At 30.9% G+C, this 17,984-nt stretch overlaps 1 protein-coding gene across 1 annotated transcript in view; it reads right to left on the minus strand.

Moving 5' to 3' along the window:
• LOC111633696 (protein ABHD16A-like) overlaps positions 1–17,984 on the minus strand; it is a 36,175-nt gene that overhangs the window by 9,220 nt on the left and 8,971 nt on the right. The window contains exons 4-8 of the mRNA XM_023378313.1: positions 13,499–13,612; positions 13,240–13,404; positions 12,331–12,394; positions 4,418–4,481; positions 4,261–4,317 (exon numbers count right to left, since the gene is read on the minus strand). Of these exons, the coding sequence (XP_023234081.1) occupies positions 4,261–4,317; positions 4,418–4,481; positions 12,331–12,394; positions 13,240–13,404; positions 13,499–13,612 (464 nt within the window). The remainder of the gene's footprint in view (positions 1–4,260; positions 4,318–4,417; positions 4,482–12,330; positions 12,395–13,239; positions 13,405–13,498; positions 13,613–17,984) is intronic.

The following is a 17,984-nucleotide window of genomic DNA, read 5'->3' on the forward strand; positions in this document are numbered from 1 at the left end:
TCTCTTTGGTCCAATGCTGTTACACACAATGCTGATGCAGGCTGGATCAAGGAGGAGAACAGAAATCTGCACAACATACCAACTATGCCGTGCTGAAATAAACGTACACAACATCCGCTACGCTGTTAACAGAACACACAACTGGAAGACACCTGGTGTAGACAACATTCACAATTTCTGGTACAAAAAGTTTACATCACTGCACCAGGAACTAGCTAAACATCTAACACACATCATCATCAATCCACAAGACATGCCAAAATTTCTTACTCAGGGCATCACCTACATGAAACCTAAAAACAACAACACCACAGACCCCACACAATACAGACCAATTACATGTCTTCCAACACTCTACAAATTATTGACATCCTGTATCACAAACAAAATATACAAACATGTTGAAGAACATGACATCCTTACAGAACAACAAAAAGATTGCCATAGAAATCACAGGGGATGCAAAGAACAGTTACTCATAGATTCAGTCATTCTACGACAAGCACACAGACAACACAGAAACATACACATGGCATATATAGACTACAGAAAAGCATTCGACAGTGTTCCACACAGTTGGCTGCTACATATTCTACACATGTACAAAATACATCCATCACTCATTGCACTCTACCAACACACTATGCAGCAGTGGAGAACAACACTTGCATCTCAGGGTTAGTAACAATTCCATACAAACAAACGAAATATTCATTAGGCGAGGAATTTTTCAAGGAGATTCCTTGAGTCCTCTCTGGTTCTGGCTAGCCCTGAATCCATTATCCAACATGTTAAACAACACGCATTATGGCTACAATATCAGACATGAAAAAACAACACAGTTTACGCTGTCACATCTCATGTACATGCACGACATAAAACTTTATGCATTTACACAAAAACAACTTCATCAACTCCTACAAATCACGCATTCATACACTAAGGACATACGAATGGAGTTCGGTCTAGACAAATGCAAAACACCTCACATAGAAAAAGGAGTCCTGAAGAAAGAAGATTTTGCACTTGGAAATAGAGACATTATTGAATCCATGGAAGAGGGCGAGTTCTACAAGTATTTAGGATTCCAACAGGCCAAACTAACAGAACATACACAAATAAAGCAATGATTAATTAAAGAATACCAAAGTAGGTTAAATGCTATCCTCAGAACACAGTTAAATGCAAAACACACAGTTAAAGCAATAAACACATATGTCGTCCCTGTACTCACATACTCCTTTGGAGTTATACATTGGACTCACAGATCTTGAGTAACTCCAAAGGAAAACAAGAACAACACTTACTAAGCATAAACAACATTACCCTAAATCCGCCATAGAAAGATTAACCCTTCCACGTGAAGATGGCAGACGTGGCCTGATTGACACAGTTAACCTTCACTACAAACAAATAGTCACTGCAAGAGTTTTTCTACAAGAAACAAGAAACATCACAATTACTTAAAGCAGTAGTTCTAGCAGACCCAAATAACACATCATTAAACTTACACTCACATCATACAGACTTGACACAACATATAAAAAGCATAGACACCATTAAGCAATCGTGGGCTCAAAAGGCACTCCATGGCAGGCATCCTTACGACATGGCCCAGGATTTTGTTGACAAAACTGTGTCAAACAGCTGGTTAGATCGGGTATGCCTCTTTGGGGAGACAGAAGGATTCATGCTTGCCATACAGGATCAGGTCATAAATACTAAAAACTACAGAAAACACATACTCAAAGATACTCACATATGACACATGCAGAAAATGTCACATCATGCCAGAAACTATACAACACATCACTTCTGGTTGCAAGCTCTTGGCACAGAAAGATTATTTACATAGATACAATCAAGTAGCAAATATAATACACCAAGAGCTTGCAAACAAACACAAATTGGCAGACATTCATAAACCATACTACAAGTATATTCCACGGACAGTATTGGAAAACAACATGCACAAAATGTACTATGACAGAGCCATAATCACAGATAAAACAATTTACCACAACAGACCAGACATCACACTCATTGACAAACACAATAAAATCACATACATTATAGACATAGCCATTCCAAACACTCACAATGTACAAAACACATGCACTGAAAAAATTAGCAAGTACACAGAACTCGCCCAGGAAATAAGGCATCTGTGGAGGATGGATAGGGTGCTTATTGTACCTGTCGTTCTCTCCTGTACAGGTGTGATACCACACACACTACACAAAAGCCTGGGAACATTACAATTGAGTAGAAATACATACATCACACTACAGAAGGCCACTATATTGAATACATGCCACATTGTTAGGAAATTCCTGAATACAGAAACACACACTGACACACTTATTTAATTTTAGTTTTGTTTTGGTTGCTATGCCTTGACTCTGGTCCGGCATAGTACACAGCCACCAGTGTGAACCGAGTAACCTACTTAACCCAACACAATAATAAGTGCAGAGCCCAAATGGTTAGGAGCTTAAAGTTGAAATTTGGTACACAGTTAGGGTAAGTCACAAGAATGCACACTAAGAAGGGATTTTTCAAAATTCCTCCCCACAGGGGAGAGAGACAGGATTAAGGATTAACACTTCCATCAACAATGGAAGTGTGAAGTAACAATGAAAGTGTCAAGTAACAATGGAATTGTTAAGAGAAAGCGATGTGCAAGATGCAGATGCAATTTTTTTCATTTTTACAGAAAATTTAACATATTAATAGACCCATCTATATTTTCTCTAATTAGTCTGGAAACAGGGGGACCCAATTCTTGCATTCTGTGAAAACGGGTACGGTTGACTATAATGTAATAACCTCAGTCTTCATTATTGTTACTCTTGTCCGAGCAACGCCGGACCTACCCGCTAGTAATAGCATAAAGGGACAATTTCCTGTGAAACAACAGTACAATTTAAAACAATACCTTGCATGTCCTCCTCTTACCCAGATACATGTAGCAATACAATCAGGCATATAGGCATTATAGGTACTGTATAGCATCCTGCAATGGATTTGTTCACAGATGTTGCAACTTCCATTTCAGATCTTCCAAACTCAGATGACATCCCATCTGGTTCCACAAATATTCACTGTACAAAAAAGCTGAAAACAAAGCCAGACAGGCCGAGGAAGTGTAACATGATGGAGACACGCCTGATAAACCCGAGTTGAATGAAAGGAGCATTTCCTCACTGAAAAATGGAACCCTGCCATGAAAGGCAACAAACATATTAAGAAAAGGATTTCCTGAAAATACTGCTGAACCATCAATGTCCCTTGCAACCACTATTAAAGGTAACTGATAGTTATAGAAGATGGCTATTCAGACCAGTATACTGTGTGACAATGTGTTTCTCAAGTGAAGTGTTCACCAGTGGTTGTCCATTCCCAAACAATCAGAATTTGTTACTAAAACTGATATGTTGCCAATCTGCAGCAGTCCATACTTCTCTGTCTAGCACACTGTAAATGAAGCTGATGATATTGGGATCCTAACAGCAGAATGTTTAGTAGTTGCTGTGCATGCAAATTTGTTCTGCTAGTCACCTGCAAATGGTACAGGAAGAGACTTGTTTCTGTACCATTAGCTTGTCTCTGAATAGTGCATAAAAATGCTATTGCAGCTGTATGTGCTTTTCTCATAATCACCTATGTTGATAGACTGTCTGGGGTATCCAGAACCTGCCTACTATGTATATGTGATCTCATATATTCATTACTCTCAACACCTCCTCACACACAAGTCAGAATGATAGTAAATTCAACAAAATGGCCATCTTGCTTTCCTCATTTCAATGATCCAGCCTTCCTCAAACTCCATCAGCTCTTTAACAGTGTTGTATAGGCAAGCCTAACATTCAAAGATCTCCAGACAACAATTGCAATGAAAATTCTGAATGCAGTAAACATCTGCAAACTTTTTATAGGATACTGAGATAGCAATTTTAAGGCACTCTGGTGACGTTAAGTGGCATGTAATGTAATTAGGCGACAACAATAATTATTTATATATCTGTTCTGAGAAACAGAATTGTTCAATTACTGCAAAACTTGGCATATAGATGTCCGAGTGTATAACTTTTTTGTCAATAAGTGTATTTACGTTGAAGTATATATATAAACTTAATATTTAATTTAAACAGTTTTTTGAAATTTAAAAATAAAAGAATAAATTCATTGCTTTTAAACAAATTATTGTAAGTTTGAATTTTCACAATTATTTGAAAACAAATTCTAGTAACTTACTTAGTAGAAATCATTTCATCTTGAGATCTTCTTACTAAAAGAACAGGACCTGAATATCTAAAATAAAAAATATTAAATGTTTTGCTTAATATATGCACATACACAATATAAAACTTATACATGTATATTAAATGACACCACAGTTTTTCTTACATACTTGCACAACTGTTCTCCATTGTTGAGATTCATGTAATCTCTTATTGTTCTTACAACTAATGGTTCTACAGAATATAAGTTTTTATTTTTACATTTAATTTAATTTGTAAAATAATTAATCAATAAATAAATCATTATATTATATACTAAGAGTTTTAGCAAAATTAATGATTTTTATCTTAAAATTTATTTATTTAAATAAAGTTTAATAATATTTTTTAAAATTTGGTAATAGGAATTATTTTTGAAATCTTTCAATTAATTTGTATAAGATTATTTTTCTTTAATTAATTTTACATTACATTTTTAATTCCTATATTTATACTAAATTAATTTTCAAATTTAGTCACATTTAACACATCAATTTAAGAACTTGAGAAATATATTTGTATTAAAGAATCCTTGCACACAGGAGTAATATGAAAATTAATCTCTTAAAAACCTCTAATCAGTGTGTAGTATGAATAATTGTCCAAGCAAACGTTTTCGGATCCCTCCTGGGTCCTTCTTCAAGCTACTATTCATCTGTAATGATCAATTAGAACAAAGACCAGTAGTTATGGAACAATGTTTCAAATTGCAAACCTCGAATTCCAATGGGAATCACATGCATTCCAGGATTCGTAAATTACAATCATGATGCAATTATTGGTTTTTATAATGTGATTTTTGGATTTTTTTATACAAATAGAAATATAAATTTGCATTAACGGGTCAGATATCGTGTAAATGATTATGGAAATATCCTTGTTATTATAAGTATTACTGCAAACAATTCAACAACAACCTGTATGGCCTTACTATCGAGCTTGAACAACATAATGATTCATCAGTCCATTTCTTGAACATAATATTGAATTTGGAGGAGATACCATAAGCACATCTATTTATCGCAAGACATCTGACTTCCCAACATACATTCTGGTGGACTCCTGTGACCCTTTCAGATATAAATTAGCAGCATTTAGAGCACTTGTTAAAAGGGCCCACATGTACTGCTCTACACAGAAGGCTTTAGATCAAGAATTAAAGAACAGTCGATCCCCCTATAAGATGGTAGATACGTTCCGTTCTTTATGAATCGATTTCTTACGAGTCCTTGCCAGTCACAGCCTGACACGTGTGAAGTTTACAAACTACGGCTGTTTGAAAGGTTTTCTTCCATAAAATTAATCGATCCTAGACTAATTTGACTCAACATTTCCAAAATACGTATATTTTTTTTGGGAATAATCCGTATAAACTACGCTATAAACAAAAAATTGTAGGATTACTTACCGAGTGTGCACCATTCGACATCGGCGTTGCTCAAGCTTGTTTTCATCGCAGAACAGCGCAGCAAACCGCGGCCGCGATTTCTGATGTTATTTTTCTGCAAAAACTTCGTTGAACTTTGGAGACATCATTAATATAAATAATTTTAATCACTGTTGAATAAGAAATGTTTCATTCACAAGAAATGTATAAGATTATAGATTATAGTGCTGTATCAGACTTACGGTACCTAATTTACATATTGTACAGACGATAGCTCACCTAAACTGTTCGTAGCGTGGCGCTAGATGGCGAAAAGTATATATATATAATTATAATAAAGTTACAATAAATTAAGTTAATATATAATTACATATACAGTACCTAATTTATATATAATTTATATATAATTATATGTATGTACAGACGATACTAAACTCAATTTACCCGCCTAAACTGTCCGTAGCGTGGCGCTGGACGGCGGAAAGTAGTTCGGCTGCCCAATGACGTTTTACGTAATTATAGGAGTTTTTTTACCGTTAGATGTCACATTGATGTTCTTTCCATCTGACTCCAACTGGAGGCAGATGGAAAGAGCAATGGCCTTTGTGGCGCCTATGTACACTAAGTCCCTATTGCATCTATGGTCTGTGAGAGGCACTGCATAGACCCCAGGTAGTTTATCTTCACTAGGTTTGTCTTTCTAATTGTGTAGATGAAACAAAGAGGAGCATCATCTGTACACCACACGTGCTCCTTGTTGTCATGCAATTTTTTGATATAAGGATGTAAGGATTTTTTGATATAAGGATCCAACACAACAGGGGTTCCACGTCATTATCTATATATGCTTCAGATCCAGAGATTTCAGCAGACTTCTCAAATGCCAAACTCATTATCACAACATTGTATGTGGACCACGTTAAACAGTTGGAACAAATCAAATCTGCATAGCCTAAAACACATCTTCTCCCATCAATTCTAGGGATGAAATTACCCTATCCCTTGATTGGCAAGCCCTGTTCCATAAAGAAGGTTCGCATTAAAAAAATTTAGTAATACTTATAATAACAAGGATATTTCCACAATCATTTACACGATATCCAACTCATTAATGTAAATTTCTATTTCTATTTGTATAAAAAATCCAAAAATCACATTATAAAAACCAATAATTGCATCATGACTGTAATTTACGAATCCTGGAATGCACATGATTCCCATTGGAATTCAAGGTTTGCAATTTGAAACATTGTTCCATAACAACTGGTCTTTGTTCTAATTGATCGTTACAGACGAATAGTAGCTTGAAGAAAGATCCAAGAGGAATGCGAAAACGTTTGCTTGGACAATTATTCATACTACACACCGGTTAAAGGTTTTTAAGAGATTAATATTTTTATATTTGTATTTATCTTACTTAATTTATTACAGCAAAAATTAAATTTTACTTCATGAATATTTTGATTTAACAGAATATTTCTCCTATTTTTTTAATAAAAACTATTTTTATATGTATCTTAAAAACATTTGAAATATAAAAGAACTTCATAAAATCAAAAATGCCTTCAAGTATATTATTATTATTATTTATTATATGTTTTAATGCATAATTTTATCATTATATTTATAAGAATTGTTTATGTGTCCAATGATAACATTGTTAATTTGAAAATATTAAAATATATGTGAGAGTTATCACATTAATGAAGGTTTTATGAGTTTCTATTTTCAAAAATGTGTGAATAAAATAATTATTATGACAAATTTTAATTATTTAGTTGATTATAGGGCAAAATTATATATCACTAGGGAAGAGATTAGTGGGAAGATCAGAAAACATATGGAATGAAACAATAACAGGTCACTTGACCTATTGCATGAAAGGATGACGATGATTACTATTATTGTTGTCATTATTAACATCATTAATAATGCAATAAATAAGAACAGAAATCATAATTTATAATTAGGGTTGTCAGACATCCCATATATACAGAATTACTTCACCCTTTTAAAGAAATGTCCTGGTGTCCAGAAAAATTTTGTCAGGATGCCCATTTGCCCCATATTTAGAAAAAGAAATGATGAATTACAATTTCAAAATCATTTTATATGAAACAAATTAATAACAACACTTTAACCAAGTTGGATACCCCTCAATCCTGTTATAAATCATTGGAGTAGAACTGGGGAATATAACATTACTTTAAACATTAGCATAGTTAATAGTCTATAATGGCAACAGTAGATCATGTATTTACATCATTACAACAGTGCATGTGCAGTCATTTAAGTTCAAATATTCACTCATAACTTTGTAAACTGCTGATAGCTATCACTTGTTTACTCTTTTTGCTTCATCAACAGAATCAGAGTGGAGAGGGCAAGATTCAGGACTCAGTGCTCTTTAGAATGACAAAGTAAAGTAAACTCTAAAGTTTACCTTTACTTTGTTACTTTTACTAAGAAATTTTCTGTGTATAGTGGCAAAACAAAAAAGATAAGATGATAAATGTAATTAATGTTATAAATAATGAAGACCCAAATATATTAAAAAACCAACTTGGAGTTACAGGTGTTGTTTACAAGCTATTGTGCACTTGTCCAAGACCAAAATATTACATAGGAGAAATGGGAAGGAAGTTGGAGACATAGTTAAAAGAACATGAAGCTGCTATTACGTTAAAAAGACAAGAATTGCCATGGTGTCCACATTGTAATAAATTTAATTGTAAAATAGATAGGAATAATGTTAAAATGTTATATAATGTAAAAAATTGTTTAAAAAGAAGAATCATAGAACATTTTTGTATTGTAGCATATGTAAATGTGATAAATCTGAATACCAGAATGAATGTAGATGCATGCTGGGAAAAAAAAAATCACCCAGCATAAAAAGAACAGCAACTGTTAGTTCATTGTATCCACTGATGAGGCTTGACTGAAAGAAAGCAAAATGCATTTGGATTGTATGAACTTATTTAAAATAGAGCTATTGGCAATAAAGGTTTAATATTTCTTCTTTATTTGTTTGTCTGCTTAACTGAATCTCTCAAAGTCAGATAAGAAAGAGTAATTTTACTTGTTTTGGTCTGGAAATAATCTTATTTATTTTTAGAATTTACAAATTTTTTAAGAAACATCACAGTTACATAAAGCTACTGTTTTATGTAACTGTTTAGCAGATTCAAATAACACACCATTAAACTTACACTCACATCATATGGACATGACACAACATATAAAAAAGCATAGACACCATTACACAATCATGGACTCAAAAGGCACTTTTTTTGTTTTTCTCCAATTTTTCTCATAAACTTAAAAAGAAAAATTGTAAAGTAATAACATCAAAACGAAATCACAATTAAGGATTAAAATTAATGTTGCCAGTTGAACTATATATTAAAATTGATGCTGCCAGACTGCTTGACATAATATTCATCATTTAATAATAATGAATGGCTTGTAGATTTTCTTATCATGAAACTATTCTTTCATAACAGACAGAATTTTTATTAAGTTAAATTGAAATTTTTTTTATAATAGTAATTGTTAAACTGAAGCATTTTTGCATTGAGCAGAATAGGAAATTGGTGGGGGCTTCAAGATATAATCATTATACCAAAAATTCCATTAAATTGCAGTTCGTTATACTGACATTTCATTGCATTAATAATTAGATGTTAAGTAATTTGGCTAGGAATAGGAATTAGGCACCATCTGTTGATGAATTTAATAATATAAATTAACTTTTTACTTAATTATCCAAATTACTTAACATTCAATTATTAATAGTAGCATTAATAGAGCACAATGTAATTAAGCAATCATTTGGATTTAATCAAAGGATCTAGTTTTTAGAGGTTTATATTTGTATATTTTTCATCTACATTTCTATGTTTATTTCTTCAAGATATATCAAATTAATAATTAAAAAAACAAGTTATAATTTTTTTTTAAATAACATTTTTATATGCAATTTAAACAATACTTTTTATAATAGCAAATGCTCACTCATTACAAATACACTTTACTTTATTATAAAGTAAACATTTAAATTTATTTAACAAAAATATATTAATTTTATCTATCAGATAAGAATGTGAAAGAATATAAAGTTATTTATATTCTTTCACATTCTTATCTGATAAAAGATAAATAGTTAAATCATCATCAGTGTGATTAAGTTATAAAAGTACGAATTCAATCTTACTATATCAATAAGTGTAAAGGTGAAAATTATATATTTTTCGAAATTATATCTATTGATATATAAGTTATTATTTCTAATTCATGTGTATTTTAATTTGATTTGATTTATTATTGTATGGCATTGGCACATTATGAACTATATATCAATAGTTGACATTAATTTTGCTTACTAGAGATATAACTAGTACCAATTAAGAATTGGGAATGATTTCATGATCTGTAATAACCATAAAAAAACTCAGATTAGAATCATACTTGAACCTACATTTCTTGTAATAGACTGGTATCTTAGTATATACATCATTAGGCAAACTAAAATATGTTATTACTGCACTATTCTATCATAACTGATAAAAAAAAATTAGTAATATGCAAATGCCTTGCCCATTTTGTAACTACTAATAAAATTTTGCCAAAGGATAAATATTAATATTTTAATGCTAGCCTAAACAAACAATTATAATTAATTACAGATTAGGACTAACATGAATGTCTTAATGCAGAATAAAAAGATATAGAAATGTAACTATAAATGAACATTTTCTATACATATGTATATTATTTTAAAATCTGCAATCAATTATTATTATAATTATGTTAAAAGTTTAATAATGATAATTTTTAATCAATTCATTATTTTATACAATTTGATAATTTAATTTCCTATGAAATACTATATATATATATATATGTAAAACATTTTATATTCTGGATTTTTCCTTATATTATTTTTTAAGATTTTTATATTTAGAATTAGTATGAAACAAACAATTTTAAGCTGATATTTCATTTATAAATACAGTGGAACCCTGGTTAACGGACGTCCTGGTTAACTAACCCTTATTTTGCAAAAATTTTGTCTCGGATAACGAACGTAACGGTATTTTGTGTCAAATTTTAGTTGGTGTTAGGCATGCGTGAGTTAAGTATTGCTTTTCCGAGTGTTTGTGCTATACTTCTTTTTTTCAGTTTTGTGATTTTTATATTTAATCAATATGGCATCCAAGAAAGAAAAAAGTCATAGTGGCAATAGAAAACGACAACGCAATATGAACGACAATGCGCTATCGCATTTGAGAAAAATTTTGATTAAAAGAGTAAGACAATCAACTTTAGATCAATTTCTTGTTCCTTACGGAAAGTTTGTTTGTTTTGTTAAGTTATGGCAACGCAACACTTGGGCGATCTGTCTAGGGAGAATGCCTTCTGGGAGGTGTTTTTAAGGGAAACTGGCCCCTATTTAGGTGTTACAGACGTGGAGAAAAATGGAGAAAACTCGGAAAACTCCACGTGGCCAGCCCGTTTGAGCGAGGTGAGAGCTCAAGAACGAATTCCCCGTGTTCAGGGTACGAAGACCGCTTAGCCACTGGTGGGCTTTCTTACTGAGAGAGACTTCGACTCGAAGAATTTTCCAATGAAGTTTACCAGTTATTTTTTGGAGGGGATTCCCCTTCTAAGCATTAAGGTTCGTATATCTTCACTTTTCTGCCACCAACTACAACAAACGAAGGTATGTACAGTGCTATTTTATTAAACAAAGTTTACCTGTTTGTTGCTGTAATGATAGATACTACGTTTTCCTACATTTTCATCAAAGAAAATCTGCTGTATATTACAAATAAAATTACTGTACAAAAATTTCGGAGACTAGAACGGATTAATTGCATTTGCATTAATTTCTATGGGAAAAATTGCTTCGGTTAACGAACAATTCAGTTAACGAACGGAGTCGCGGAACGGATTAAGTTCGTTAACCGGGGTTCCACTGTATAATAGTGTTATCATTATCATCATCATTAGTTCCATAAGATATTAAACAATGAAAACTTTATTGTTATCTAAGTTAAGACTTTTTTACATTTATTAAAAATACTTGTATCATTTATTTTCTTCCTCATTTTATTAAAGAAGATAAATTTATCATTTAATTTATGTATTTTTGAAAATTCTAACATTTTTTTTCCATTTTTTATTAATTCATAAAAAATAAAACAGGTTACTATTTTTGTTTTCTATTTTAATCAAATTATCAATATTTAGAATTTAAAATTAATTGTGGAGAANCATATATATAATTATGCCAAATTCATTCATATTTTTGTTGTAAATTTTAAAATTAACTCCAAATACATTTCATGAATTTTAAATCTGTATATATAATCTATAAACACTGTTTGATTTCTATCATGATGTTCAAATATTACAGAATTTACTATTTGTGTCATTCAAAAAGTTAATAATAAATTAAAAAGTAATTCTTAATCAAACTATTAATATTGAATAATATCAAGAAATATTTTATTTATTCTTGTTATTATATTGTTGTTATTGCTATTGTTGGTATTTGATTATATTAATTAAATAATTTAACAGATCATCTAATAAGCTTAACAATATATCTTAACAAGTTTGTTTATATTGAGGTTAAAATAATTAACTTACTCCAACTAGGAGGCATTCTTGAAATAGCTAGCGGTAGTAAATCATCAAAAGTAGCATCCAAAATCTAAAATTAAAATAATTATTGTTATTAGTTACAGTAATTTAAATCTTTATTTATTTATAGAAGATAAATTTTGAATCATTCATGAATGAAACTCTTGTTTTTGTCAAAAGCAATTTAAGCTAAAATAGAGCTCCATTATATTTTGGATAAAATTTAATATTACATTTCTATTATCATTATATTTAAAGTGTTTTGATTGCTATTAATATTTCAATTAAATAAGTATTTTTCACTTATGAATATATTAAAAAACCTAAAGCCCAATAATATACAGATACATAGCCAAATGATTGTCTTAAATACGCAGTATTAATTCTTAAAAATAGCGATTTATAGATTAAGTATTTTGCTACTAGAGGCAGATGTTAGACACCATCTGTTATCTAAATTAATGAAATATCTGGAAGTGAAGGCTTGCTCAAGGTCCAGGTGGTGCAGCTGGCAAGCACGGCAAGTGGAGGGAGGTTGCAGATTCAAGCCCTGCCCCAGGCCAGTTTTTTTCTTCCAGATGATACTAAATTATTTAATTATAATCATTAATTTAGATAAGAGATGGCACTTAATATCTACCTCTAGTAGCAAATTATTTAGTATTAATTATTAAATATAGCAGATTTATAGCCCAAGTATTTAAGGTGATCATTTGTCTATGTATTTATGACATGAGTAACAAGGAAATTAATAAATAATTCACTTCAAAATATTTTTTTGTAGAAAACAATCATTTAACTTAAATACTTTCAATACGATTTCAAATAAATGTTTTAAACAAGTTTCAATACAAATCTTATATAAAGCTTACAAATTTAAGAATCTTTGTTTTAGTTTTTATGCTATATACTTACTAATCCTCTTATGTCTGGATAATTCATTGCTCCCCAAGTTGCAGCATAACCTCCAATAGACCACGCATATATAACTATATTTTCAGGTTTGAAACCCAACTTATTAATAGAAAATTGCATTACAACATCAATAGCATTGGCTTCATTTTCAGGAAAAGGAATACCCTAAATTAATCACAACATATTAAAATATAAAATTATAAATAATATGTTATGATTTTCAAATATTATAAAATTATCATTCTGTTTAAAAACTTACAGTACTGCCTGCAAATCCAGGATGATTCCATCCTAGGACAGAAAAACCAGCTTCTAATGGTGTACCTGTAATTCCATATTCATAAAATCCAGCATTTCCTTCACAACATATAACCTAATAAATTTATAAAATTCTTAATATAACATATAATAGTCTGAATTATACAAAGTTCATAAAATAAGCTCTCTTTTTCAATTAAAATTCAATAATTTAATATAAATTTGGTATTTTAAAGATGCCAGCTAAGTTAGATACAAAATTTTCTGTATTGTGTGTGTATGTAAGTAATTGTTTTTCTGATTTAATTTTCAATTAAAAATTTTAATACATCTAATTACCATATCTATATATACAGCAAATCCTCAATTAATGTCATTATTTGTTAAAATGTTGAGGTAAGGAACAAGTATATTTATAGACAGTCATTTACAATTGTTGTTGTTGAATTTTCTTTATACCTATATACAGGGTGTTCCGGAAATTCCTGTTACAAACTTCTAGGACTTGTAGAGGGAAGTGAGTACATTATATTTTGATTAGGAACCCATGTCCGGAAATGTACTGTTTCCAGACATGGGTTCCTAATCGGAATTTCCGAACACCCTGTATATATATATTATATAGGTGTAAAGAAAACTCAACAACAGTTTATATATATAAACTGAATTTCTGTGTGTCTGTTTGTTCAGGTATCATAAGAGAACTGCTAAATGTGCATATATAAATTTCTACAGAAATTTGTCCGTATATTCAGATAGTTCTGAAAAGTATAATGGCTACTTTTTTATTTTCAAAGTCATTTCATTTTAAGATTGCAAATCTTATGGAATGACTTTGAAAATAATCTCATAATTCTGTCAAGAGTAAATAACTCATATCTGGTTCTTATCATGTTTTTAGCATGAATGGGTAGTTTTGCCTGGAGATTGGCAAGTGAGAAGTAAACCATGAAATTTGAAATGATAGGCTGTTGTCATTAACAGGCAAAAGTGGATGCTGGTGAAAGATGATAAAATTAAATTTGACTGATCAGCTGTTATTTAAGCAAAATGTACATAGTACTGAACGTTGACATTTTTACATGTGTCAAACTGTCTCTAAAATTTCTTTTGAGGTAAACTGTTTTTGGTTAGATTATGTTGTATTGGAATTTTAGTATGCTATGTTTTTATGTTTTCTGATCTTATGCATCAAATTATTTTACTATTCAAAATCACCAGGGGTGCTGCTTGCTGCAAAGAGTGTTGGAGAACTTTTTTATGAGCTTTTTGAATTTTAAAATTATGGAAAATATTGAGTTTTGGATAATGTTGTTTGAGTTGTTCATATTGAGTGGGTTAGAATTAAATCCTGGTCCTTTTGATCATACTCCACCAAATTCACAGATTCAATCATCGGCATCTGTAAAACAACAACGTTCTCGAAGTGAACCTTCCTTGAAGTCGGTGAGATTGGAGGATTTTTTCTCTTGAAAGATAGACCCAAGTAAGTCTATTTGTAAGGAGATTATTTCATATTTGGATGACCGATTTGATGAGCATTTTTTGACTCTAAACAAGATTGTTACAAGGATTGACTGGTTGGTTAATTTACATAATGAACACAATCAACGATTAACCCAGTTGAAGGTTAATTAGAAGAAATTTCCAAACTTAAAGATGACATGCAGAAAAAAAATAGTTTGATCTTGCATTCTATAGACAAGGTGTCAAATGAAATGAGAAAGAAAAATATTTTAATTAAAGATTTGACTGACGATAGTTCTGATTTGAATAAGAAAGTGCAAAATCTGTTTTCTAAACTGATAACTGTTGGAATTGATTTTGATTCACCTAAGATAGTGAAATTTAACTTATCAAATAATGTTTTGGTGAAATTACAATCATCTGCAAACAAGAAATTAATTTTTGGTAATGTTAGAATGATAAAGGCTAATGATAACTAAATTTTTGATGATTTATGTTGGCGTTCAAGACAGACGGAAAAACTTCTGCCTTTTTTACATGATTATAGGTTGGAAGGCAGGAGAGTTTGACTAATGGCAGATGTTTTGCAGGTTGGAGCTGAGAGATATACTTACAATCTAGATAGAGGAGAATTATTAAAACTTAATTTTTTAGTGGAAAATCGAATGGCAAATTCTCAAAATCTTCATTCTCTAATCCAAAGAAGTGTACAGTTGGATTGAAAGTTTCAACATGGAATTCTCAGGGTACCCTCCTAACAAATCTGAATGATAGTGGTTTTGTTAAACATATTTCTAAAACTGATATTTTGGAACTGACCGAGACTTGGTCTACAGCTCCAGTATGTTTGAGAGTTAAAAGCATTAACTGTAGATTAAAAGTTTTTGAGGTAATGGCTACTAAAAGTTTAGGAAGGGGAATACCTTTGGGCAGATTACTTTTAGGTATAAACAAAGACCAGGGGAAGTAAACTTGCTGCTGTCATGGCAACATATAATGGCTGTTAGAGTGAAATTTAACTGGAGGCAAAATAAAAGATTACAAGAAATGATAGTTATATTGGCATATCTTCATATTCATATCTTTGAAACTTTAATTGCAAAATTGGAAAATTTTGATTTCTGATTGCATTTCAGATTATAATCTTCTGCTGATGGGTGATTTTAATGCATAAATTGGCTTGACTATGGACATTATCATGGTGATGCAATTTCAAACATCCAACTATCAAATGATAAAATTTGCAATAAAAGAGGAAATTTACTTATTGAACTAGTGAAATCTTATAATTTATACATAATAAATGGTCAATACTCTTTTGAATCATCAGCAGACTTTACTTACACATCCAAACTGGGTGCTTCAGTAATTGATTTAATGATTTTGAGCGAGAGTCTGGTAGAGAGATTGCATAAATTTTATATTTCTGAAGATTATATGTCTGATCATCATTTGGTAATTTCTAAAATCCTGATAGCTTTTCTATCCACATCAGTGTCTAACTTGATTTACATGAAAAAAAAAGACTATTCTGGAAAGAAGACAAATCCAGTTTATATTCTGAAGCAGTTTTGGCTAAATATGTAAATATTGTCTTAAGTGATGGAATAGAGCAGCAATCAGGAAACCGAGGTAAAAATGAAATTATTGGGGGTAATAAGGAATTTAGATATTTTAGATTAAAAAAAATAAAAAATATATAAAGTGTCAGAACTGAAGGTAACAACTTGATTATTTATAACAAGTTGACTTATTATAGCTGAGTAAGTTTATTATAGCATGAATGAACTCATTATAGTATTATCGGTTTTCTCCTTTTCAAAATGAGGGTGGTAATACCAACTTACACAAATATATTTTGGGGTAATGGCTAAAAAAGTTCCCCACCCCTTGGAATAAAGGATAGACATTCTGTGATTCTGGAGATGATTAAGTCATCAGCTGAACAATGTAGAATGACAACATACCTGGGAACAATGAAATTACTGTCTTCAGTTTGGTTTGAAGGAGATTGTAGAACAGTGAAGAAACTAAAGAACAGGATTCTGAGGAAATTTTGAATATCCCGTAATAATGAAGATTTAATAAAATATTGTGATTTTAAGGCAATCTTTCATTCATTATGCAAGACTAAAAAGAAGAATTACTGGTCAAATATTAGTAGACAGTTGCAGTCTGCATGATCTTCTATACAATTTTGGTCTATTGTTAATACATTTAATAGGAGAAATAAACCTGATAATCAAATCCCTCTTCATGACTGGGAACATTTTTAGAATATAACTTTTGCCATCCAAGTTCTGATTCAATTCTTGATTTTGACCATGATAATGTCTGTTAAAAACTTCAATTCGCAAACTTAAAAGAAAATCTGCTCCTGATATGGACAGTATAAAAAATGAATGTATTATATACCTATCTGATGAAATATGTTTAGAATTACTCAAACTTTTTAACAAGATTAAGGAAACATCAAAATTTCCTGAGCATTGGAAAAATGTGTTGTTGCAAATGATTTACAAGAAAGGAGACAAACTTAATCCTCAAAATTATCGTCCAATAGCATTGTTAAATACCTGTAGAAAATTGTTCACAGGAATTTCAGCAGATTGGTTGAATCAATGGATAATAGAATTTAATGTTATCTCCCAGTTTCAAGGAGCATTTGTTTGAGGAAGAGGTACTATGTACAACATCTTTATATTTAATGAATGGTTTAATACAGTATGGCCTGTCAAGAAAAAGACAAAGTCTATTCAATATTTGTGGATTTGGAAAAGGTTTTTGACAGAATCAATTTTAATATTTTATGGAAAAAGTTATAATTATTAGGAGTTTCAACTTCGTTCATTAAGCTACTTATTTATTTTGTAACACAAGGTATCACGTGAGAGGCAATCTGACAAATACTAAGGGTGCCATTTCTGGTGGTGGTTTGCCTCAGGGGGGACTTTTAAGCCCCCTGTTGTTTATATTATTTATTAACAATTTACTGCAATTGTTTTCTACCTCAGAAACTT

The sequence above is a fragment of the Centruroides sculpturatus genome, unplaced genomic scaffold (assembly GCF_000671375.1).
Source record: "Centruroides sculpturatus isolate CEXI.00-Female unplaced genomic scaffold, Cexi_2.0 scaffold54, whole genome shotgun sequence".
NCBI lineage: Eukaryota > Metazoa > Arthropoda > Arachnida > Scorpiones > Buthidae > Centruroides > Centruroides sculpturatus.